This window comes from Oncorhynchus gorbuscha, linkage group LG07 (genome assembly GCF_021184085.1).
Source record: "Oncorhynchus gorbuscha isolate QuinsamMale2020 ecotype Even-year linkage group LG07, OgorEven_v1.0, whole genome shotgun sequence".
NCBI lineage: Eukaryota > Metazoa > Chordata > Actinopteri > Salmoniformes > Salmonidae > Oncorhynchus > Oncorhynchus gorbuscha.
The window spans coordinates 31,755,262-31,779,079 of record NC_060179.1 but is presented as its reverse complement, the minus strand read 5'-3'; the positions used below and the strand labels follow the sequence as shown (position 1 = coordinate 31,779,079).

At 41.3% G+C, this 23,818-nt stretch overlaps 2 protein-coding genes and 1 non-coding gene across 10 annotated transcripts in view; 2 read left to right on the top strand and 1 right to left on the bottom strand.

Moving 5' to 3' along the window:
* Positions 1-14,772, top strand: part of myripb (myosin VIIA and Rab interacting protein b) — a 217,807-nt gene extending 203,035 nt beyond the window's left edge. For 6 of the 8 annotated variants that reach the window (XM_046356195.1, XM_046356191.1, XM_046356198.1 and 3 more), the window contains one exon: positions 11,537-14,772. In XM_046356195.1, coding sequence (XP_046212151.1) covers positions 11,537-11,577 — 41 coding nt within the window. In that variant the 3' untranslated portion in view covers positions 11,578-14,772. Of the gene's footprint in view, positions 1-3,736; positions 3,822-11,536 lie in introns of all 8 variants that reach the window. The other 2 variants (XR_006839632.1, XR_006839633.1) reach the window with 2 other exon arrangements.
* Positions 14,007-14,083, top strand: trnaa-ugc. Its single transcript has one exon. It is a non-coding gene; the product is annotated as a tRNA-Ala (tRNA).
* A 221-nt stretch (positions 14,773-14,993) lies between the features above and the next one.
* prlh2 (prolactin releasing hormone 2) lies at positions 14,994-22,655 on the bottom strand. Its single transcript, XM_046355095.1, has 3 exons — positions 22,475-22,655; positions 22,000-22,194; positions 14,994-15,454 (listed from the first exon to the last, which is right to left on the bottom strand). Exons 1-3 carry the CDS (start codon positions 22,536-22,538, stop codon positions 15,246-15,248), a joined length of 468 nt encoding a protein of 155 aa, XP_046211051.1. The 5' UTR covers positions 22,539-22,655; the 3' UTR covers positions 14,994-15,245.
* Positions 22,656-23,818: the final 1,163 nt, after the last annotated feature.

Here is a 23,818-nt window from a genome sequence, read left to right as displayed (position 1 = left end):
CAGGTGGGGGGTCATGAAGTTATAGCCCAGCTGCTTGAGAAACTGCTCTGATGGTCTGCCGCAGAGCCTGTCCATGGATTCCAAGTTCTTTCAGCAACCTGATGGTGGAAGAAGCCACGAATCCTCTGCATCCCACTTCAACTGGCCAGACTTTTGCATTCCAGCCACGCTGAGTTGCGTCTGCTGCCAACTCTGTGTAACGCAGTTTCTTACGCTCGTAGTCGTCTTCAACAGAGTTTTCCCACGGGACTGTGAGCTCTATGATGTACACAGCCTTTCGTGAAGGGGACCAGAGTACCATGTCTAGCCTAAGGTTGGTAGAAGCAATCTCAGGTGGAAAAAATAGTTGCTGGCCAATATCGACAAGCATCTTCCAGTCCCAGGCCATGGCTAGGTGTCCAGTTTCTGGCTTCGAAGGAGGATGCTTGGGCCTTTTCTGTCCCTCCCGGATGTATTTTGTTGTTTTGACGGGATTGCTTGTTTTTGGAGGTAATGAATTGGTTGCACTCCTCTTGGTCTCAAGTGCTGCAGCCAGGCTCTTGAGGACCTGATTGTGCCTCCAGGTGTAGCGGCCTTGTGAGAGGCTGGTCTTGCAACCTGTCATTATATGCCTGAGAGTCGCTGGAGCTGGGCAGAGGGGCAGGTCGAGTCCTCACCATACCATTGATGTAGATTCTTTGGTGATGGAAGCACATCATAAACAGCTCTTATGATGAAGCTGATGTTGCTTGCCTCCATTTGCCAAAGCCTACTCCAGTTGATCTTTCTCCTCTCCAGGCCTTCCCACCGCGTCCATTGCCCTTGTTTAGCAAGAGAGACAGCCTTTGCACTTCTTGCAGACTCCTCCTGTCTGCGCACCTCCTTGACCACCAGCTTTCTGCGTTCAGATGTTGTTGCCTTATGGAACGTTGGTTTGCTTGCTGCCAGGCCAAAGCCTCCTCTTCCATGCTGGATATTCCCCACAATGTCTTGGTGTCTCAGGGCTGATGTTGCTTGCTGCACAGCCTTGGATGATGTCCATTTTCGTCCAGTTTGTAGGGGAGGTGCAGCCTTGCTAATGGTCTGGTCTTTGGAGTCCTTCAATGTCATCTGAAGTCTTACTTTAGAGCACTTGTACTCCTCCGTTAGACTTGTAAGAGGTAGTTCAAGGACCCCTTTGCCATAGAGGCCGATGTTACTCAGGCATCGTGGGACACCCAGCCATTTCTTCACGTATGAGGTAATGGTTCGCTCCATCTTCTCCACTGTTGTTATTGGGACCTCATAGACGGTGAGTGGCCACATTACCCGGGGGAGAAGTCCAAACTGTAGGCACCAAAGCTTGAGCTTCCCAGGCAGTAGGGTCTTGTTGATATTCTCAAGACCGTTGGCGATGTCCTGCCTTACTTGCTGCACATGATCTTTATCCCGGAGGCTTTCGTTGTACCATCTACCCAGGCTCTTGATGGGTTGCTCATACACCGTTGGTATCGGGTCATCTCCAATGCAGAACCTCACATCTTTAAGCTGTCCCTTGACTATGGAGATGCTTCGAGATTTGCTTGGCTTGATTTTCATCCGGGCCCACTTGATGTTATCCTGCAGCTTTGCAAGTAGCCGCCTGGTGCATGCTGCAGTGGTAGTCAGTGTAGTCATGTCATCCATGTATGCTCGGATAGGTGGGAGACGGAGTCCTTCCTTAGTTCTCTCACTGCCGACCACCCATCTCGATGCCCTGATGATGACTTCCATGGCCATAGTGAAGGCCAGAGGAGAAATTGTACAGCCTGCCATTATGCCTACTTCCAAGCGCTGCCATGTTGTTGTGAAGTCAGGTGTTGTGAAACACAATTGCAGGTTTTGGAAATAGGCCTTTACCAGTGTAGTGTTGGGTTCTGGTACGTGGAAAATGTTGAACGATTCCCAGAGGATTTCATTGGGAACTGAGCCAAAGGCATTGGCCAGGTCGAGGAAGATGACATAGAGGTCTCTCTTGTCCTTCTTAGCTGTTTGGATCTGGTGCCAAATCATACTAGTATGTTCCAGGCAACCAGAGAAACCAGGAATGCCTGCTTTCTGTACAGATGTATCAATGTACTTGTTCCTTTCGACGTTGAGAAGGGAGATTGGTCCGAATTGACTGATGTCTGTCGCATCCTTCTCTTTCGGGATTAGCACACCACCAGCCCTTCGCCATGCCTTTGGTATTATTTCCTTCTGCCACACTATCCTCATGAGCCTCCAAAGAAAGTGTAGAATATCCGGGGCGTTCTTGTAGAGCTAGTATGATACTCCATTAGGCCCAGGAGCCGAGGCCGCTCTTGCTCTTCGGACAACGTTCTCTACTTCCCTCCATTTTGGAGGGTCAGTGTCCAGATTGAATTCTGGTGGTTGAATAGGTGGGATGTCATCTGGGATGATTATCTGCTCATGCCTTTTCATGTCCTGGTGGACCTTTTCCAGATGTTCTTCCAGTTCAGGCTTTGGGGTTTTTAGGATTCCGCACTTTTCCTTTGCGAAGAGGTCTTTGACAAACTTAAAGGGTTTTTTATAGAACCGCGTTCTTGAGTGTTCCTTCTTCCGCGGGAGGCGCGGGAGGTGTCTTGCCACTTCTCCTTTTGTTTACTCCAAAGCGCTCTTCTCCGTAGTGGTAGATAATGTCTCCCATCCTTTCAAGCTTTTTCTCTGCTGTTCCTACCTGTTGTTCCAAGATTTTCGTCCGGTCGTTGTTGATTGTTTCCCACTATCTCTTTTTAGCAGCTTTGGGCCACTTCACACTCGGTCTGTGCCCTTTGATCTTTTCCTCTTTTAGAGGTCTCTGTGGTTGGGTGAGTTTATCCACCGGCATTTCTGTGCTTGTGTTATCCTCCTCCGTTACATGGGTGCTGATGCTCTGCAAACTTTGGTTTGCGTCCCGTCGCTGTGCTTCATTCGACTGATTTGACTGGCTGCTTCGTAAGAAGTACTGGTCAATGCGAGGTCCCTGTCTCTGCTCTCCCAAGCACCTTTTCCTCCCTTGATGGATCCTTAACCTCCTTGCCGATGTTACTCTCTCCCAACCACAGCTGCACACCTGAAGTGTGTGTCCTGCTGCTGTTATGGTTGTCTCATGTGCTGTGTTCCTACTCGTAGTCGTTTCCGTTCCTGGGTCCGTAAACCGTGTGATCAGTCGTTGAGACCCACAGATTTAGATCAGATCTAAACCAGGCAAAAACTTTTCTGCGTAGACTATTTTGGGTGTCCAATCTCTTAAAAAAACAGTGGTCGCCAACGATAAAGGCTTGCGCTCGTTTTTTTTTAGGTGTTACGCTGAAGGCGGTAGGTGCACTTAATTCAGAAGCCCTGCGCACCGGGCAAACAAAGTGTTTCCATTTTGTACCATTTCATTTGTCTGAAAAGATTGACTCCGGCCTACCCGGTGGACCGGGACATCTGTGGCTAAACCGAGTGCTCTAACTGCTCTGGCCAATAGGATTGCTCAAATCAACGTACCTATAGAGCTTCTACGACCCCAGCCACAGCAAAGTGTTATACTAGCCTATATACAATTTATTAACTTCATGAGTGAGTTCACATTTGTTTTTATATAGCTCAAAACACGGTTCAACACTATTACAAATCATAAAACGCGATTCTCCGTACTTGCGCTGCAATGAATGAATAGCCAAGTGTATCATTAGCCCTGCATTTTATTATTATTAGCAGCTTGTTGTGTCCATTTTAATATAGAGGAATGTTTCACTTTCTCTGGACATAGGTACAACATAACTTTGAGCATGACTGAGGCAGATGCGGAGCGACTCAAGTTTCGTCATCGGGTAAGAAGAGGTGTACCCTCTCTGGTTAGTCTCACTGGAGGAATGTTCAAAACAATTGGGAAATCGGAAATCTTCTGACTTCCGACTTCAGTGAGTTGGGAACTCAGAAAAAAATCAAGATCCCATTTTTTTTCAATTCCAAGTCGAAAACTTTCCGACCTAAAGATCATTGACGTCTTGATTTGACCTGTGTTTTTGTTTTTTGGGGGTGGGGGTTCCCAGTTGCCTTGAAAGCACCATGACCATCAGATGCAGGTACAGTAAAAATAAAAGTAAAATAAAAAAATATTTCAATTTATGGTCCGCAGTGCAAGTGCTACACCAACTGATCTATTTTGTTATCAAAGATCGAGTTTTGAACTATGATATGGTCTGAGAATAAAAATATTGTCAGTCCAGCCAAAAATCTCGACTAGCTTTTTGACTGTGAGTGATCTTGACTCAAAAGGGTGGTGTTAAAAGCCGGACTAAGGTCTAGTAGCACAACGACAGACGCAGAGCCTTGGTCTGACGCCATTAAAAAGGGAAATTTACCACCTTCCCGAGTGTGGTCTCAGTACTATGATGGAGTCTTAAACCATACTGGAGCTTTTTTTACACAGTTGAAGTCGGAAGTTTACTTACACCTTCGTCAAATACATTTAAACTCAGTTTTTCACAATTCCTGACATTTAATCCTAGTAAAGACTCCCTGTCTTAAGTCAGTTAGAATCACCACTATTTTAAGAATGTGAAATGTCAGAATAATAGCAGAGAGAATTATGTATTTCAGCTTTTATTTCTTTCCCAGTGGGTCAGAAGTTTACATACACTCAATTAGTATTTGCTAGCATTGCCTTTAAATTGTTTAACTTGGGTCAAACGTTTCTGGGAGCCTTCCACAAGCTTCCCACAATAAGTTGGGTGAATTTTGGCCCATTCCGCCTGACAGAGCTGGTGTAACTGAATCAGGTTTGTAGACCTCCTTGCTAGCTTTTTCAGTTCTGCCCACAAATTTTTTATAGGATTGAAGTCAGGGCTTTGTGATGGCCACTGCAATACCTTGAATTTGTTGTCCTTAAGCCATTTTGCCACAACTTTGGAAGTATGCTTGGGGTCATTGTCCATTTGTAAGACCCACTTGTGACCAAGCTTTAACTTCCTGACTGATGTCTTGAGATGTTGCTTCAATATATCCTAATAATTGTCCTGCCTCATGATGCCATCTATTTTGTGAAGTGCATCAGTCCCTCCTGCAGCAAAGCAACCCCACAACATGATGCTGCCACCCCGTGCTTCACGGATGGGATGGTGTTCTTCGGCTTGCAAGCCTCCCCCTTTTCCCTCTGAACATAACGATGGTCATTATGGCCAAACAGTTCTATTTTTGTTTCATCAGACCAGAGGACATATCTCCAAAAAGTACGATCTTTGTCCACATGTGCAGTTTTATAGTGGTTTTGGAGCAGTGGCTTCTTCCTTGCTGAGCGGCCTTTCAGGTTATGTCGATATAGGACTCGTTTTGCTGTGGATATAGATACTTTTGTACCCGTTTCCTCCAGCATCTTCACAAGGTCCTTGTTCTGGGAGTGATTTGCAGTTTTCGCCCCAAAGTACATTCATCTCTAGGAGACAGAACGTGTCTCCTTCCTGAGCGGTATGACGGCTGCGTGGTCCCATGGTGTTAATACTTGCGTGCTATTGTTTGTACAGATGAACGTGTACCTTCAGGCATTTGGAAATTGCTCCCAAGGATGAACCAGACTTGTGGAGGTCTACATTTTCTGATGTCTTGGCTGATTTCTTTTGATTTTCTCATGATGTCAAGCAAATAGGCACTGAGTTTGAAGGTAGGCCTTCAAATACATCCACAGGTACACCTCCAATTGAATCAAATTATGTCAATTAGCCTATCAGAAGCTTCTAATGCCATGACATCATTTTCTAGAATTTTCCAAGCTGTTTAAAGGCACAGTCAATTTATTGTATGTAAACTTCTGACCCACTGGAATTGTGATACAGTGAATTATAAGTGAAATAATCTGTCTGTAAACAATTGTTGGAAAAATTACTTGTGTCATGCACAAAATAGATGTCATAACCGACTTGCCAAAACTATAGTTTGTTAAAGGGCTGAAATCCCGTTCACGGGATGATATGACAACAGCCAGTGAAAGTGCAGGGCGCCAAATTCAAAACAGGAATCTCAGAATTTAAATTCCTCAAACATACATGTATCTTATACCATTTTAAAGCTAATCTTGTTGTTAATCCCACCACAGTGTACAATTTCAAATATGCTTTATAGCAAAAGCACCACAAACGATTGTTAGGTCACCACGAAGCCACAGAAAAACACACACATTTTACCAGCCAAAGATTTTCCAGCCAGAGTCACAAAAAGCACAAATAGAGATGAAAATGAATCACCAGATGACACTCATAGGACTTCATGTTACACAATACATCTATGTTTTGTTTGATAAAGTTCATATTTATATCAAAATCTGAGTTTACATTGGCGCATTATGTTCACTAGTTCCAAAAACATCCAGTGATTTTTGTTCTACTTTCTGTTGGGAAGTCAGTCTGAGGTGAGTAAATCGGCTGTGTACCTCGGTAGGAGATTTGGGTAGGAGATTTGGGTAGGGTAGTGGAACTTGCTACCCGGAGCTATAGCCTTTTCCCCCTGATAGGCTTAGCGACGTGTTTCAATTTTGGACATGTTGGGCATGGTTAAATGTTTGTTAATTTTGTGTGGTGTCTGTGGACTGAGCAGTTGTCTCGGGGGCACATCCGTGGCTTGGTGGAATTTTCCAGCATGCTGGGGGGTTCTCTTTCCTTGCCAGCGGGCTACAGTGCGTAAATACCCACCGCAAATCTGCACGAAGACTAGGGTTGAGTTATTGTAGGTTTTTGGGAAGCTCTGTATCTCATCTCTCTTCTGTGGTGCTCAGGGTGATTGTCATTTCTCTGGTTGTGGTCTGATGTGCTCAGCAGAGGAGTTGAGCAAGATTATTTACTTATGACTATGGTGTCTCATGTATACAAGTTCATTCGCTTTCCATCAGAGGACCTGTTAGAATTATGTACTTAAGAACAGCTGTGGAAGATCGCTGAACACTACAAGCTTAAATAATTGAAATTAGTGACATTCTGTTTCGTTGGAAGTGACTATGAATCGTTGGAAGTGACTATGAATCGTTGGAAGTGACTATGAATCGTTGGAAGTGACTATGAATCGTTGGAAGTGACTGAATCATTGGGAGTTGTAAAAATTAAGAAGGACCCTGATGTTCTTTTCGTTGGAGTTTGTAGCTGTTGGTCTTTTGTGCCATGTTCCTGAATGTTTACGTGACTGACCATTGTTTCGGGTTGTCATGTTCTATCTTTCCTGTCTGTTTCCTCCTGGTCTTGTGTTCTTCTTTCCTCTTAAATATTGCTTCCTATGCGCAAAGGTTGCTGAGGTCTGGGGAGGAGGAGGTTGGATGCGGCAGGTGGAGGTGTGAACACATAACCCCTCACCAATTTGGGACGCAGAGGCCTGTGTCAATTTGGGACGCAGAGGCCTGTGTCAATTTGGGACGCAGAGGCCTGTGTCAATTTGGGACGCAGAGGCCTGTGTCAATTTGGGACGCAGAGGTCTGTGTCAATTTGGGACGCAGAGGCCTGTGTCAATTTGGGACGCAGAAGCCTGTGTCAATTTGGGACGCAGAGGCCTGTGTCAATTTGGGACGCAGAGGCCTGTGTCAATTTGGGACGCAGAGGCCTGTGTCAATTTGGGACGCAGAGGCCTGTGTCAATTTGGGACGCAGAGGCCTGTGTCAATTTGGGACGCGGGAGGCTGGTATGTTGTTCCGGGGTCCTTGTTGGTCCCCGGTTTTATGGGGGGGAATGTGACGACCCTCCCACTCTGTCTGCCGTATTCTGTCTTTGTTCTTGTTTCCTTATTAGGATGCCGGTGGGCGGAGTTGAGAGGGTCGTCAGCTACATGGGAAACACCTGGGCCAGGTGTCTCCCAGGATAAATAGACCTCTTCCACATTCATGGAAGAGACTCTCTCCATGCAGACACCTTTTGTAGATTCTGTTGTGGTTCTTGGTGGCCTTTTGTTTGTTTGCTTTGGCACCTTTCATCACCCTGCATTATCACATTCATGCATGCAAAACACTCACTTACACTACTGATTACTGATTACACTCACCATTGTATATTATACTTAGTTACTTATTTAATAAATATAGATTTTGCTACTCCTTATCTCCACGTTGTCTCCCTTTGTTACGGGCTTTGAGCCGGTTCGTGACACCATGCAATAATCTGAGACGGCGCTCAGAACAATAGTCAAATTAGCCACCATGTTGGAGTCAACAGAAACCAGAAATGACATGATAAATATTCCCTTACCTTTGATCTTCATCAGAATGCACTCCCAGAAATCCCAGGTCCACAATAAATGTTTGTTTTGTTTGATAATGTCCGTTATTTTTGTCCAAATACCTCCTTTTGTTAGCGCGTTTGGTATACATATCCAAACGCTCGTTCTGGTCGTGCGTTACTTCGGACAAAAACTTCAGAAAGTTATATTACAGGTCGAAGAAACATTTCAAACTAAGTACAGAATCAATCATTAGGATGTTCTTATCACAAATATTCAATAAAGTTCCAAACGGAGAATTCCTTCCTGTGTCTTGAGGAGCAACGAAACGCAAGTGGATATCATGTGGAATGCGCGTGACCAGGAAATGGCTGACTGCCAGACACATGGCTCATTCTGCTATTATTCAGTCCCACAACACAGTAGAAGCCTCATTCACATTTCTATAATCGGTTCACATCTAGTGGAAGCCCTAGGAAGTGCAACTTCATTCATATCTCAATGGGATTTCAACTGGGACTATGTTGAAAAGCTACCAACCTCAGATTTCTCACTTCCTGTTTGGATTTCTTCTCTGGTTTTTGCCTGTCATATAAGTTCTGTTATACTCAGACATCATTCAAACAGTTTTAGAAACGTCAGTGTTTTCTATCCAATACTAATAATAATATGCATATATTAGCAACTGAGACTGAGGAGCAGGCCGTTTACTCTGGGGCACCTTATTCATCCAAGCTACTCAATACTGCCCCCCCAGCCATAAGAAGTTAACAAGAAATTTGTGGAGTGGTTGAAAAACGAGTTTTAATGACTCCAACCTAAGTGTATGTAAACTTCCGACTTCAACTGTACATCATTTGTCTTCAGGAAATAGTGAGTTTCTCAGCAACAGCTTTTTCAACAACAACATTTGAGTAAAGGGAGATTCGATATAGGCAGATAGTAAATAAATAAACCACTCAATTGTGGTCAAAGTTTGGCTTTCTCATGAGAGGCTTTATTACTGCCACTTTAAGTTACTTTGGTTCACATCGTAAGGATAGGGAGCCATTTATTATGTTCAGTATATAAGTAGGCAGTTGGAAGGCTTATGGGCCATTACTTTTTTTGTAAACGTGTCGACGAAAACTTGGGTTTATCCATTGATCTGAGGTTCTGCCAGTTCTGTGCAGACTTTGGACAACTACACCTATTCAAAGAGGAGTCTGTGATTTGCTTTCTAAAGATCATGATCTTTTCATTGAAGAAAGTTATGAATTCATCATTGCTGAAGTGAAGCGCATCCTCACTTGGGGATGCTGCTTTTCAGTTAGCTTTGCAACAGTATCAAATATGTATTTAGGATTGTTTTTATTCTCCTCAATCAGGTTTGAAAAGTAGGCTGATTGAGCAGCAGTGAGGGCTTTTTGATATTGCACTTTCTAAGATGGTCATAAGACTTCCAATTTGGTGGAGTGACATTTCTGATCCAATTTTCTGGAAGCTTCTTTCCGGGCTCTCATATTTTCTGTATTTAATTTTGTTTTGCTTTTAGTGGCGCAACTGCATCCAGGGTGTTACGCAAAGTTACTTTTATATCCTCAGGTGATTTTACGACTCTGACATCCTTGGGTAGGTGGAGGGAATCTGCAAGGGCATCTAGGAATCTTTGCGTTGTCTGAGAATTTATAGCGCAGCTGTTGATAATCCTTGGTTGGGGTCTAAGCTAATTATTTGATTGCAAATGTAATAAAATGGTGGCCCAATAGTCCAGGATTATGAGGAAAAACATTCAGATCCACAAAATCTATTCCACGGGACTAAACTAGATCCAGGGTATGACTGTGGCTATGCGTAAGTCCTGAGACATGTTGGACAAAATCCACAGTTGATGATGGCTCCAAAAGCCTTTTGGAGTGGGTCTGTGGAGTTCTGTGAATATTGAAGTCACCAAAAATGTGAATATTATCTGCTATGACTATGAGGCCCAATAGAAGTTCAAGGAACTTTGTGAATAACACTGTACACAGCCCAGGAGGCCTGTAAACAGTAGCTATAAAAAATTGATTGAGTAGGCTGCATCAATTCATGACTAGAACCTCAAAAGATGAAAATGTAGCCTTTTTTGTTGTCATAAATGTTAGCAACACCTCTGCCTTTGCGTGATGCTCTGGGGATATGGTCACTAGTGTAACCAGAAGGAGAGGCCTCATTTAACCCAGTAAATTCATCAGGCATGAGCCATGTTTCAGTCAGGCCAATCACATCAAATTTATAATCAGTGATTAGTTTGTGAAGGATCTTACATTAAGTAGTCCTATTTTGAGATGTGAGTTATGATCACAATCTCTTTCAATAATGACAGGAATGGAGGAGGTCTTTATTCCAGTGGGATTGCTAAGGTGTGTTTAATTTTGTCAGACCTAGATCGAGGCACAGACACGGTCTCAATGGGGAAAACTGAGCTGACTACACTGACTGTGCTAGGGGCTGGCAGGCTGGCTAACAGCACCCTATCCCATTGTGGAGCTAGAGGAATTAGAGCCCTGTCTATGTTGATAGAAAAGATGAGAGCACCCCTCCAGCTAGGATGGAGTCCATCACTCCTCAGCAGGCAAGCCTTGGTCCTGTTTGTGAGTGAGTCCCAGACTAGAGCATCATGTAATGATTATTTAACTAAGGGACTACTGTTTTACTGTTTCTCTCTCAGTGTTGGGAACTTCTACATTTTATGCCCAACTCTGAATAGATATTACCAGATAGACTGAGTATCCAAAATATTAGGAACACCTACCAAGTGACAGATTGCCCAGGCGAATCCAGGTGAAAACTGTGATCCCGTATTGATGTCACTTGTTAAATCCATTTCAATCGGTGTAGATGAAGGGGAGGAGACAGGTTTGAGACAATTGAGACATGGATTGTGTATATGTGCTCTGGGCAAGACAAAATATTTGTGCCTTTCAACTGGGTATGGTAGTTGGTGCCAGGCGCACCGGTTTGTGTCAAGAACTCCGGCGCTGCTGTGTTTTTTTACGCTCAACAGTTTCCCGCGTGTATCAAGAATGGTCCACCACCCAAAGAACATCCAGCCAACTTGACACAACTGTGGGAAGCATTGGCGTCCACATGGGGCAGCATCCTTGTGGAACACTTTTGACACGTTGTAGAGTCCATGTACCGACGTATTGAGGCTGTTCTGAGGGCAAAGTGTGGGGGGCAACTCAATATTAGGAAGGTGTTCCTAATGTTTTGTACACTCAGTGTATACGCAATGCAAACTACATGAATGGTTATGCTGTGTAATAGCTTCATTTGTCATTGTGACTATTGAATACACTCTTTAGCTTCCTGAATTGCTCAAGTCATATATTTCTATATGTATTTCCTTGTTTTTCTCCAGATAAGGAGTCTGAGCAGCAGGTAACAGCACTTCATCCGTAGCGACAGACAGAAAGCACAAAGAGTCCCTCAGGGGCCCCGCACGGTCTCTCCACTCCAGTGCCTTGATCCAGCGTCTGCCTTGGGCTATGCAGGGGCCAACACCTGCCCTGTGCACCCCACCCAGCGCTCTCCTCAGCCAGGCACGGCCCCATCCAGTCACCCCCCTGAATATCTCCAGACCCCCTTCCCTGCCTCCCCCAGCCCAGGACCGACTCATTCAACCCCTGTCCCAACCTACTCCATCAGCCCCCTGGGCCTCATTCACTGTAATTACCACACCACAACGCTCACAACAGGGTGGTTTGATAGACGACGTGTCTCTGCCTTAAAATCAGCGAACGAACACTCCTCGCCCGAGACAACTCACTGTCCTACTGTCAAAAGAAGACCTAACTTCAAAGTCCTTGTACAGAAAATAAGAAAACCTCTGTCAGTCTTTTTTTTTCTAACTGTTTGCAAGGGTGTCGTAGGTGTTTGAAGATGTGAAAAACCATGTGAAAACTTCTGTGATGAATGTCCCAAAAGAGGCTGAACCATGTTTTATATTACTTGTTGTTTCTCTCGCTGATGAAATGTCATGATGAATTGCCGAGCACCTACAGAACCTGTTCAATGTTGTTGCTGTATTATCATTTCTGTGTACAGACTCAAACGTAATCATTTCCTTGAACTAGCATTTACAACAATCCTCATTCACGACGCTCTGGTCTGACGTGTTTTGGAATTTTAGATGAGAGGTTCACTTTAAGAAACATCTGGCGTCCTCTCCTGTTCCTTGAATGAATCATTTACATGAAGGTAACAGGTAAACACACCTCCATCTTTTCACGGTGGCGATTCTGAGACGAGCTCGTTACTCTAGCGCGTAGTTACCGTGTTTCGAGAAAGATTCACGACATTGCTCGGCCCACACAATGACAGTTTATGTCATGTCTGTTTTGTAAGGCCAAAATAACCTCCATCGACAGGCTGCGAGACTTTGGCATCTGTCTCCGGGGAGACCCAAGGCCAAAATAATGCAAGGCACAATATTTAGTTACATGAACAAATAATGAAACGTTTATCACACAAATGGTCTACCTATGATATAAAGTATATGTAAAGCATTTAGGAACCGAAAGAAGCCCGACATTAGAATAAATGGACACGTTTCTTAACCAAACAAAAACATCTCTGTACGACATCTTCACCGTTCTGTTTTTTTTTTCATGAATATGTTTCATCCTATAGCTAGAGGACTCCTGATATCTCCAGGAGTAATACATCAAATGTGTGTCTTTATCTGTTGTCTAGTACTGTCTTTTTGCTATGGCTAGGGCCGTCTACTTGATATCTGTCTTCCCAGTAGCATACTTGGGTGTGTGAACTGTTAACTGCTCATAACTTGCAGATGATGGTTGACACATTAACTAGGTTTAAAGGACAGGGCGATTTGCGCGTGAACTAATACTCACACCCGGATTTATTTTCCTACTAGCACTGACATTGCTGATAGCTACTTTATTGAGGAAAAATACATGTACTATGACTGAGGTATTTGGCTGTTGCAACTAGCTATCTGAAGATCAATGCACTTAACTGTAGGTCTCTGGATAAGAGCGTCTGCTAGATGACAACAACTTCAAATGTAATTTTTTGCTTGTTCTTTTTATGTTTAATTGGTTTCAGCTTTGTGGCCTTTACTTGGCGTACATTTTGATTTCTCTCCTGTGCTCTATGGCTCCAATAATTAATTGTGCGTTGTGTTAAATATCTTGTAAAGATTTATACATAATGAAGTCTACTGGGCTTTATGACAAAATGCCATGAAAAGCATGATTTTATTTTTGTACTTTTGAAGATTGTTATTACGCAGTTCTTTTCACTAAAACAAAGTGGGCGGAAACCGGCCTAGGCTTTATTCTCCTCCTCCGAAAGGTTTTCTCATCAGTTAAGTCTGAAACCGTGTCATGTTTCCTTCTTCAAAGTGCTTTACATGTATGCCTGCATTAATTGTCGGAAAATGTGTGATTTTAATGGGGATGATGGTATTCATATTCATGATAACGTGGGAGATGTGATAAATAACAGTTGATGCAGTGTCTGGTATTACTCCAATGACCAAGGGGAGAGTCTGGAATGCCAGGCCTGTTTTTTTTCAGAGTAGGAGTGCTGATCTAGGATCAGGCTTTCCCTGTCCATGTAACCATATTCATTGTGATCTACAACACAAAATGGATCCTAGATCAGCACTTCTACTCTTGAGATACTCTGAGAGGCCCTGGTCTTTATATTGAAAAGATCAGATAGTATATTAATATAGAGGAGAGGAAATACAGTGTTGAGGAATTCTGTTCCTTAGTAATTACAGGTAAAATAGTATGACGTTTGCGCTGGTTCAGGTTGTTACGTGCAGCCTGACCTTTCTTCAAGCCGCACCTATCAGGTGGGGTCCTGTTGTGGCTCAGTTGGTAGAGCATGACACTTGCAATGCTAGGGTTGTGGGTTCAATTCCCACGGGGGACCAGTATGAAGTTGCTCTGGATAAGAGCGTCTACTAAAGGACAATAAGAATAATATGTAACGCCCTGTACCGGAGCTAGTGACACAGGTTATTCCCATACCTATGGACTTCTGTTATATTTATATTATATTTGAACACTGTCCACTGGTGAGTCCTTCCATCCATCCTATGATCCCATTTTGCAGGTTGTGCATATCGTTTCCTGTATGTCGTCGTTGTTCCTGGATGTGTGTTGTGTATCAACGCATGTTTCTGGTTTGAAATAGATGTACAAAATTCGAGAAGCACAGCCAAGGGGTTCATTATTATCAATGTCCTGTATTTTTCTATTGTAAAAAAAAAGATATTTTATCTCACCTCCTAATTTGTTTATATATATATATATATAAAAATATATATATCCATATATATGTAAAAAAAAAATGGATATGACATAAGATAATTGCCCAATCATAAACTTGATCCTTCTGTGTTGTCTGCGGGAGGCAGCCAGCTGTCTATGTTCCTCGGCCGCAGTGAAGTTCACTTTGCACACCTCTGATGAATTATTCACTCATATGCGCAATCGTTTGTTGCAGTTCATATCATGTGTCGGGGAAAAAATATTAAGAAGCAGAAAATACAGATTCTCTATGTGCCAAATTGCTCTGATTGAGAAAAAGTGTAATACTGATTGAATAAAGTTTGCACCTGAATGACCTCTGGAGTTTCCTATCATTCCTAACCTCTGGGGATTAATGAAGTATGGTCTTACTTTATGTTACAAAGAATATCCCTCACCAATGGTAAGAAAAACTGACCGGCTTATTCACCGAAATGTTCAGATTTTGAGCAGCTTTATGTTTCTCGTTTTAGACTTCCTGCTTTTTATTCAACAATAATTGGTCACAGCATCAATGTACCAAAAACATAGTCTGTTACTATCTTCATTTATTAATCAATATAGATTGCATTTCTCAATATGTACCATACAGACTACAACTGGTCGGCCAGTTTAGAGGTCCCTAGACTAAGACATACTGTAGGCTTGAGAGCAAACCTTGAAAAGAAAGAAAGAACGACAGAAAGAAACAGGAGATAGAGACAAAGAAAGACAATACTTGATTAAATAAAGACACGTTCACAGACACAGATGGTGGGGGCGGGCGAGCGGCCAAGCATGTTGTCATGGTAGCCAGTCGGCGTCCTCTCCGCTAAGTGTCTTCCCGATGTTCTCCTGGTTCCTGATGATGTCGAGGAGAATCTCCAGTGTGCTGACCATGGCCACAGGGTGTCTGAGCCCTCCGCTGCCCCCTCCTCCGCTCTGCCTCTTCCCAAAACGCCCGATGGGCCTTACCCCACGCCCCACGTACCAGAATGGATCTATTTCTGGACCTGACAAAGACACAAGGGGTGAGTGGAAGCGTCAAGTTAAGGTTTCAGTATACACTGAACAAAAATATCAATGCAACATGTAAAGTGTTGGTCCCATGTTTCATGAGCTGAAATAAAAGATCACAGATATTTTCCATAACACAAAAAAAAGCTTATTTCTCTCAAATGTTTTTCACTCATTTTTTTACATTCCTGTTAGTGGCATATCAAGAAGCTGATTAAACAGCATGGTCATTACACAGGTGCAGCTTGTGCTGGGGACAATAAAAGGCCACTCTAAGATGTTCAATTTTGTCACACAACACAATGACACAGATGTCTCAAGTTTTTTGAGGGAGTGTGCAATTGGCATTCTGACTGCAGGAATGTCCAACAGAGCTGTTGCTAGAGAATTTAATATTAATTTCTCTACCATAAGCCACCTCCAATGTCATTTTAGAAAATGTGGCAGTACATCCAAATGGTCTCATAACTGCATACCAAGTTTAACCACGCCAGCCCAGGGCCTACACATTTGAGTATTTCTGTCTGTAATAACGCCCTTTTGTGGGGAAAAAATATATTCTGATTGGCTGGCCTGGCTCCCAAGTGGGTGCCCCTATGAACCTCCCAGGCCCACCCATGTGTGCACCCCTGCCCAGTCATTTGAAATCCATAGATTAGGGCCGAATGAATTTATTTCAATTGACTGATTTCCTCATATGAACTGTAACTCAGTAAAAATCTTTGAAATTGTTGCATGTTGTGTTTATATTTTTGTTCAGTATATATACAGTTGTGGTCAAAAATATTGGCACCCTTACACATTATTCAAGTAACTCACAATTTTCCCTAAAAATATGTTAAAATTGAACAAAGTATTTGGTCTCCACAATTCTTTATTTCACTGTTAATATTACAGAACCTTTTTATTTATTCTGAACTTAATATATCAATTTAAATCAGAAAATAAACAGAAATGACATTGAAATAATTATTGACACCCTAGACTTAATATTTGGTAGCAGCCTTTGGTCAAAATAACTGCAATCAAGTGCTTCCTATAGTCATTGATGAGCTTCTTGAACCTCTGTACTGGCAGTTTGGTCAACTCCTCTTGTGCAAACTTCTCCAGTTCTCTCATATTTTAAGGGTGCCTTCTCCCAACTGCTGTTTTCAGATCTCTCCACAAGTGTTCAATGGGATTTTGATCTGGACTCATTGCTGGCCACTTCAGAACAGTCCAGTGTTTTGTCTTGAACCATTTCTGGGTTCTTTTTGAAGTGTGTTTGGGGTCAATGTCCTGCCATCAATGTCCTGGCATGCACAGGTTCAAGGCACCCAGTGCCAGAGGCAGCAAAGCAATCCCAAAACATCATTGAACCTCATCCATGTTTGGCTGTAGGGAAGGTGCTCTTTTCTTTGAAAGTTCAATTTTGTTTTAGAGTTTCTTTAGACTATTCTATGGTTTTCTTTCTTTTGTCCATGCTCGTTGCGGCACACACAGTGACACACAACAGGAGAATGAGTCCTTTCCTCTATTCAAACTGGTTGAATAAGTGATTTTTATACTGCAGACACCTTCAACTCACCACAGGTGAGTTCAATTCTAAAGATAATGAGAATCACCTGATTTAAATTATTTCTAACTACTTCTAGAAGTTATCGTCCGGGCCATTTTAGGATTTGTTTGTGGAATTTGGTAAATTATTCCGTTTTATTGGTGTTGTTCAACTGGTGTTGTTCAACTGGTGTTATTGGTGTGAACAATAACCTAGTATGAACAATAACCTGGTATGAACAATACTATTTTAGGCTATTGGTGTGAACAATTACCTGGTATGAACAGTAACCTGGTATGAACAATACCATTTTAGGCTATTGGTGTGAACAATAACCTGGTATGAACAATACCATTTTAGGCTATTGGTGTGAACAATAACCTGGTATGAACAATACCATTTTAGGCTATTGGTGTGAACAATAACCTGGTATGAACAATACCATTTTAGGCTATTGGTATGAACAATAACCTGGTATGAACAATACCATTTTAGGCTATTGGTGTGAACAATAACCTGGTATGAACAATACCATTTTAGGCTATTGGTGTGAACAATAACCTAGTATGAACAATAACCTGGTATGAACAATACTATTTTAGGCTATTGGTGTGAACAATACCTGGTATGAACAATAACATTTTACGCTATTGGTATGAACAATACCATGTTAAGCTATTGGTATGAACAATACCATGTTAAGCTATTGGTATGAACAATACCATTTTACGCTATTGGTATGAACAATACCATTTTAAGCTATTGGTATGAACAATACCATGTTAAGCTATTGGTATGAACAATACCATTTTACGCTATTGGTATGAACAATACCATATTAAGCTATTGGTATGAACAATACCATGTTAAGCTATTGGTATGAACAATACCATTTTACGCTATTGGTATGAACAATACCATTTTACGCTATTGGTATGAACAATACCATGTTAAGCTATTGGTATGAACAATACCATATTAAGCTATTGGTATGAACAATACCATATTAAGCTATTGGTATGAACAATACCATATTAAGCTATTGGTATGAACAATACCATATTAAGCTATTGGTATGAACAATACCATTTTACGCTATTGGTATGAACAATACCATTTTAAGCTATTGGTATGAACAATACCATATTAAGCTATTGGTATGAACAATACCATTTTACGCTATTGGTATGAACAATACCATATTAAGCTATTGGTATGAACAATACCATTTTACGCTATTGGTATGAACAATACCATATTAAGCTATTGGTATGAACAATACCATTTTACGCTATTGGTATGAACAATACCATATTAAGCTATTGGTATGAACAATACCATTTTACGCTATTGGTATGAACAATACCATTTAGGCTATTGGTGTGAACAATTACCTGGTATGAACAATAACCTGGTATGAACAATACCATTTTAGGCTATTGGTGTGAACAATAACCTAGTATGAACAATAACCTGGTATGAACAATACTATTTTAGGCTATTGGTGTGAACAATTACCTGGTATGAACAGTAACCTGGTATGAACAATACCATTTTAGGCTATTGGTGTGAACAATAACCTGGTATGAACAATAACCTGGTATGAACAATACCATTTTAGGCTATTGGTGTGAACAATAACCTGGTATGAACAATAACCTGGTATGAACAATACCATTTTAGGCTATTGGTGTGAACAATAACCTGGTATGAACAATACCATTTTAGGCTATTGGTGTGAACAATAACCTGGTATGAACAATACCATTTTAGGCTATTGTGTGAACAATAACCTGGTATGAACAATACCATTTTAGGCTATTGGTATGAACAATAACCTGGTATGAACAATACCATTTTAGGCTATTGGTGTGAACAATAACCTGGTATGAACAATACCATTTTAGGCTATTAGTGTGAACAATAACCTAGTATGAACAATAACCTGGTATGAACAATACTATTTTAGGCTATTGGTGTGAACAATACCATGTTAAGCTATTGGTATGAACAATAACATTTTACGCTATTGGTATGAACAATACCATATTAAGCTATTGGTATGAACAATACCATTTTACGCTATTGGTATGAACAATACCATTTAGGCTATTGGTGTGAACAATTACCTGGTATGAACAATAACCTGGTATGAACAATACCATTTTAGGCTATTGGTGTGAACAATAACCTAGTATGAACAATAACCTGGTATGAACAATACTATTTTAGTCTATTGGTGTGAACAATTACCTGGTATGAACAGTAACCTGGTATGAACAATACCATTTTAGGCTATTGGTGTGAACAATAACCTGGTATGAACAATAACCTGGTATGAACAATACCATTTTAGGCTATTGGTGTGAACAATAACCTGGTATGAACAATAACCTGGTATGAACAATACCATTTTAGGCTATTGGTGTGAACAATAACCTGGTATGAACAATACCATTTTAGGCTATTGGTGTGAACAATAACCTGGTATGAACAATACCATTTTAGGCTATTGGTGTGAACAATAACCTGGTATGAACAATACCATTTTAGGCTATTGGTATGAACAATAACCTGGTATGAACAATACCATTTTAGGCTATTGGTGTGAACAATAACCTGGTATGAACAATACCATTTTAGGCTATTAGTGTGAACAATAACCTAGTATGAACAATAACCTGGTATGAACAATACTATTTTAGGCTATTGGTGTGAACAATACCATGTTAAGCTATTGGTATGAACAATAACATTTTACGCTATTGGTATGAACAATACCATGTTAAGCTATTGGTATGAACAATACCATTTTACGCTATTGGTATGAACAATACCATTTTAAGCTATTGGTATGAACAATACCATGTTAAGCTATTGGTATGAACAATACCATTTTACGCTATTGGTATGAACAATACCATTTTACGCTATTGGTATGAACAATACCATATTAAGCTATTGGTATGAACAATACCATTTTAAGCTATTGGTATGTACAATACCATTTTAGGATATTGGTATGTACAATACCATTTTAGGCTATTGGTGGGAACAATATCAATTTAGGCTATTGGTGTGAACAATACCAATTTAGGCTATTGGTGTGAACAATACCATTTTAGGCTATTGGTATGAACAATACCATTTTAGGCTATTGGTATGTACAATACCAATTTAGGCTATTGGTGTGAACAATACCAATTTAGGCTATTGGTATGAACAATACCATTTTAGGCTATTGGTATGAACAATAACCTGAAAGTGTATGTCACCTTTTCATCAGGCAGTGGAGGACCATTACTGGGTTTGGAAGATCATTTTTAGGCAACACTTTAGTCTTCTATGAAGATTTTAGGATGTATAAGTCAAGTTCATATACAAGACCCTGCTAGGTAAAGTCCCCCCTTATCTCAGCTCGCTGGTCACCATAGCATCTCCCACCTGTAGCACTGCTCCAGCAGGTATATCTCTCTAGTCACCCCCAAAACCAATTCTTTCTTTGGCCGCCTCTCCTTCCAGTTCTCTGCTGCCAATGACTGGAACGAACTACAAAAATCTCTGAAACTGGAAACACTTATCCCCCTCACTAGCTTTAAGCACCAACTGTCAGAGCAGCTCACAAATTACTGCACCGGTACATAGCCCACCTATAATTTAGCCCAAACAACTACCTCTTTCCCAACTGTATTTAATTAATTAATTTATTTTGATCCTTTGTACCCCATTTTTTTTATTTCTACTTTGCACATTCTTCCATTGCAAAACTACCATTCCAGTGTTTTACTTGCTATATTGTATTTACTTTGCCACCATGGCCTTTTTTGCCTTTACCTCCCTTCTCACCTCATTTGCTCACATTGTATATAGACTTGTTTATACTGTATTATTGACTGTATGTTTGTTTTACTCCATGTGTAACTCTGTGTGGTTGTATCTGTCGAACTTGTCATGTTTGTCATTTATTATCATGTCTTGTCTCTGTGCTCCCCATGCTATTCGTTTCCCTCTGCTGGTCTTATTTGGTTCTTTCCCTCCTTCTATCCCTCTCTCTCCCCCTCCCTCTCTCACTCTCTCGCTCTCTCTTCTCTCTATCGTTCCGTTCCTGCTCCCAGCTGTTCCTATTCCCCTAATCATCATTTAGTCTTCCCACACCTGTTCCCGATCCTTTCCCCTGATTAGAGTCCCTATTTATTCCTTTGTGATCCGTTCCTGTCCCGTCGGTTCCTTGTTTTGTATTCACCATGCTGTGATTGCGTTTCGCCCTGTCCTGTCGTGTTTTTTGCCTTCATCAGATGCTGCGTGTGAGCAGGTGGCTCTATCAACTACGGCCTGCGCCTACCCGAAGCGACCTGCAGTCTGTGGCCGCTTCTCTAGTTATTCCCCTCTACAGACTAGAGGATTTTTGTTATTCCCTGTTTTGGATTTAAATAAACTCTGTTTCTGTTAAGTCGCTTTTGGGTCCTCTTTCACCTGCATGACAGAACTGTTTTGCTTTATCTTGGCCAGGTCACAATTGTAAATGAGAACTTGATCTCAACTTGCCTACCTGGTTAAATAAAGGTGAAATAAAAAAGTAAAAAAGTAAACTGTGAATGTTTAATTTATGAATACCATATAAATCATTAAAAAACATGTTCAAATCCATAACTAAGATGTTGAAAATCTAAATGATATTAAAAATGAACAAAATGTATTTTTTTTTGCATAATTATAAATTATATCACATTAACAGTGGTGTGTTACATTCAAAAGTATTACATTTGTTAATTATGAGTAAATGTTTTGATGAACAAATTCTACAACCCTTTTATTAACCATTTGTAATAGGTTTGAAATTGACATTTTTTTTACTTTGAATTATAACACAAAGAAATGTATACAAAATAATGTGTGAAATCCTATGTGTAATATCCAAATGTGTCGTCAATGTCGCCATTCAAGATCAAATCCAATGAAGACAAATCATTCACTTATTCGAAAATAAAACGTGTTTCAACCTACTTCTGTTGTCGACATTGTGAACGATGTGAAAGTCGTGCTCCACGGTGGTACTGTGAACGCAGGTGACCGTCGTGGAAAGCAGCAACAGAATCGTGAGCGCAGCCATCAGCCAGCGGGACCCCAGGACGCACTCTCTCACCATCACTGGGCACGCAGCTGTAGTCTCAGGTGTCATTGTGGATGGACGGCAAGGCACTGCACATGGTCCGTTGTGTTTTTAAAATGACATAAAGGTAAAGATAAATAATTAAACCCGACTTTAGACTTGTGTCAATGTAATCTTGCCATATACTTTGAATTAGCCTAGTTCTTGCGTAATTGCGCACCAATGTGTAATTTTAGAACATACATATACCAGCGAACGATCTACTCTAACACAAGGCTAACTAATAACTCAATAAATACGTAATAATCCTAAATATATGTTCACTTTTTATACATAAAAGTGGAGAGCACACAACCAGTTTCAACTTACCGTAAACGTTGGTAGCTTGCTGAGGTGGGTCGGTGGAGAGTTTTCCTCGTGCCAGGTTATTCATTAGCGGAAATGGTGTGAGCGCGAATTTATATATTCCGGACTGCCCATGTTAAATTATGACTCAAGAACATCTGTCAGATAGGATACTCCGGTTGATATCGTCAGCACCACCACTTCCTCCCCATCCCCTCCTTCTTGCAAATCCCCTTATCCTTTAAGAATGAAACGGTAATGTAATGGGGCGTTTGGGTTGCCGTTGTCCTGGTCCATGGCACGCCGCGGTGCACTCCATCAAGGAGTCAATGACATGTGGACAACATTAACTTAGTTAGTTGACTCCTGCTTTGGGGACCTTTACTTCGGGTACAAGACAGTGAACCAGAGCTGTGGAGGCGGGTATGCGTCAATCATCTTGATTAGTATCGACAAGTCCTACTGTTGTCATAGCACCAACCAGATAGTGGAAAACAGATCACTGAGTATCATGTTCATTGAATTAACTTGTATATGTCTAATCAAATTCGCGCGTATTGTAATTCATTATAGGTTATTGAAATCTAGAACATTGGACAGTCACTTCAATGCAACATGGTACACGTTTATGTCGCCTACGTTCTTTAGTGATGTGCAATATTCACATGCATTAACAAATGGATGAGAGGTCAAGTACAACACTTGAGTGATCAAATAGAGTGATGTTCTTTTGCATGTGGTGTCAATGAGTTTGCACAGTTCATGTCCAAACATCCCTGACACAGCTAGGTCAGAGAGATGAGTCACGGGTGACAGTCCGGTTGAGGGGAAATTCAGAGTAAAACTGAAATGTCAAAAAGGTGATCGCAGCTTTGGCGTGAGGCCCATGACTACACTTGTCTAAAAAAAATAGTGCTATCAAGAAACTTAAACTGTTCTTTGGCTGTCCCAATGCAGGTAGAGCCCTTTTTGTGTTCCATGTAGAACCCTTTCCCATAGATGGTTTGACATGGAACCCAAAAGGGTTCTATCTGGAACCAAAAAAAGTTATCCTATGGGGACAGCCAAATAACCCATTTGGAAACCTTTTTTCTAAAGAGTTTAGATCCAGTGAGAGGATATCTAAATACAGATGACATATACAGTGTACAATACCAGTCAAACGTTTGGACACTACTCATTCAAGGGTTTTTCATTATTTTTTTACTATTTTCTACATTGTAGAATAATAGTGAAGACATCAAAACTATGAAATAACACATATGGAATCATGTAGTTACCAAAAAAGAGTTAAACACATCAAAATAGATTTTAGATTCTCCAAATAGCCACCCTTTGCATTGATGACAGCTTTGCTCACTCTTGACA

Excerpts from the sequence above, each read along its gene's own strand:
- prlh2 (XM_046355095.1), bottom strand. The coding sequence starts at position 22,538 with ATGAATAACCTGGCACGAGGAAAACTCTCCACCGACCCACCTCAGCAA. Across the intron at positions 22,195-22,474 it reads GCAAGCTACCAACGTTTACG|TGCCTTGCCGTCCATCCACA; the intron begins GTAAGTTGAAAC and ends GACCATGTGCAG. Across the intron at positions 15,455-21,999 it reads TCACAATGTCGACAACAGAA|GTCCAGAAATAGATCCATTC; the intron begins GTAGGTTGAAAC and ends TGTCTTTGTCAG.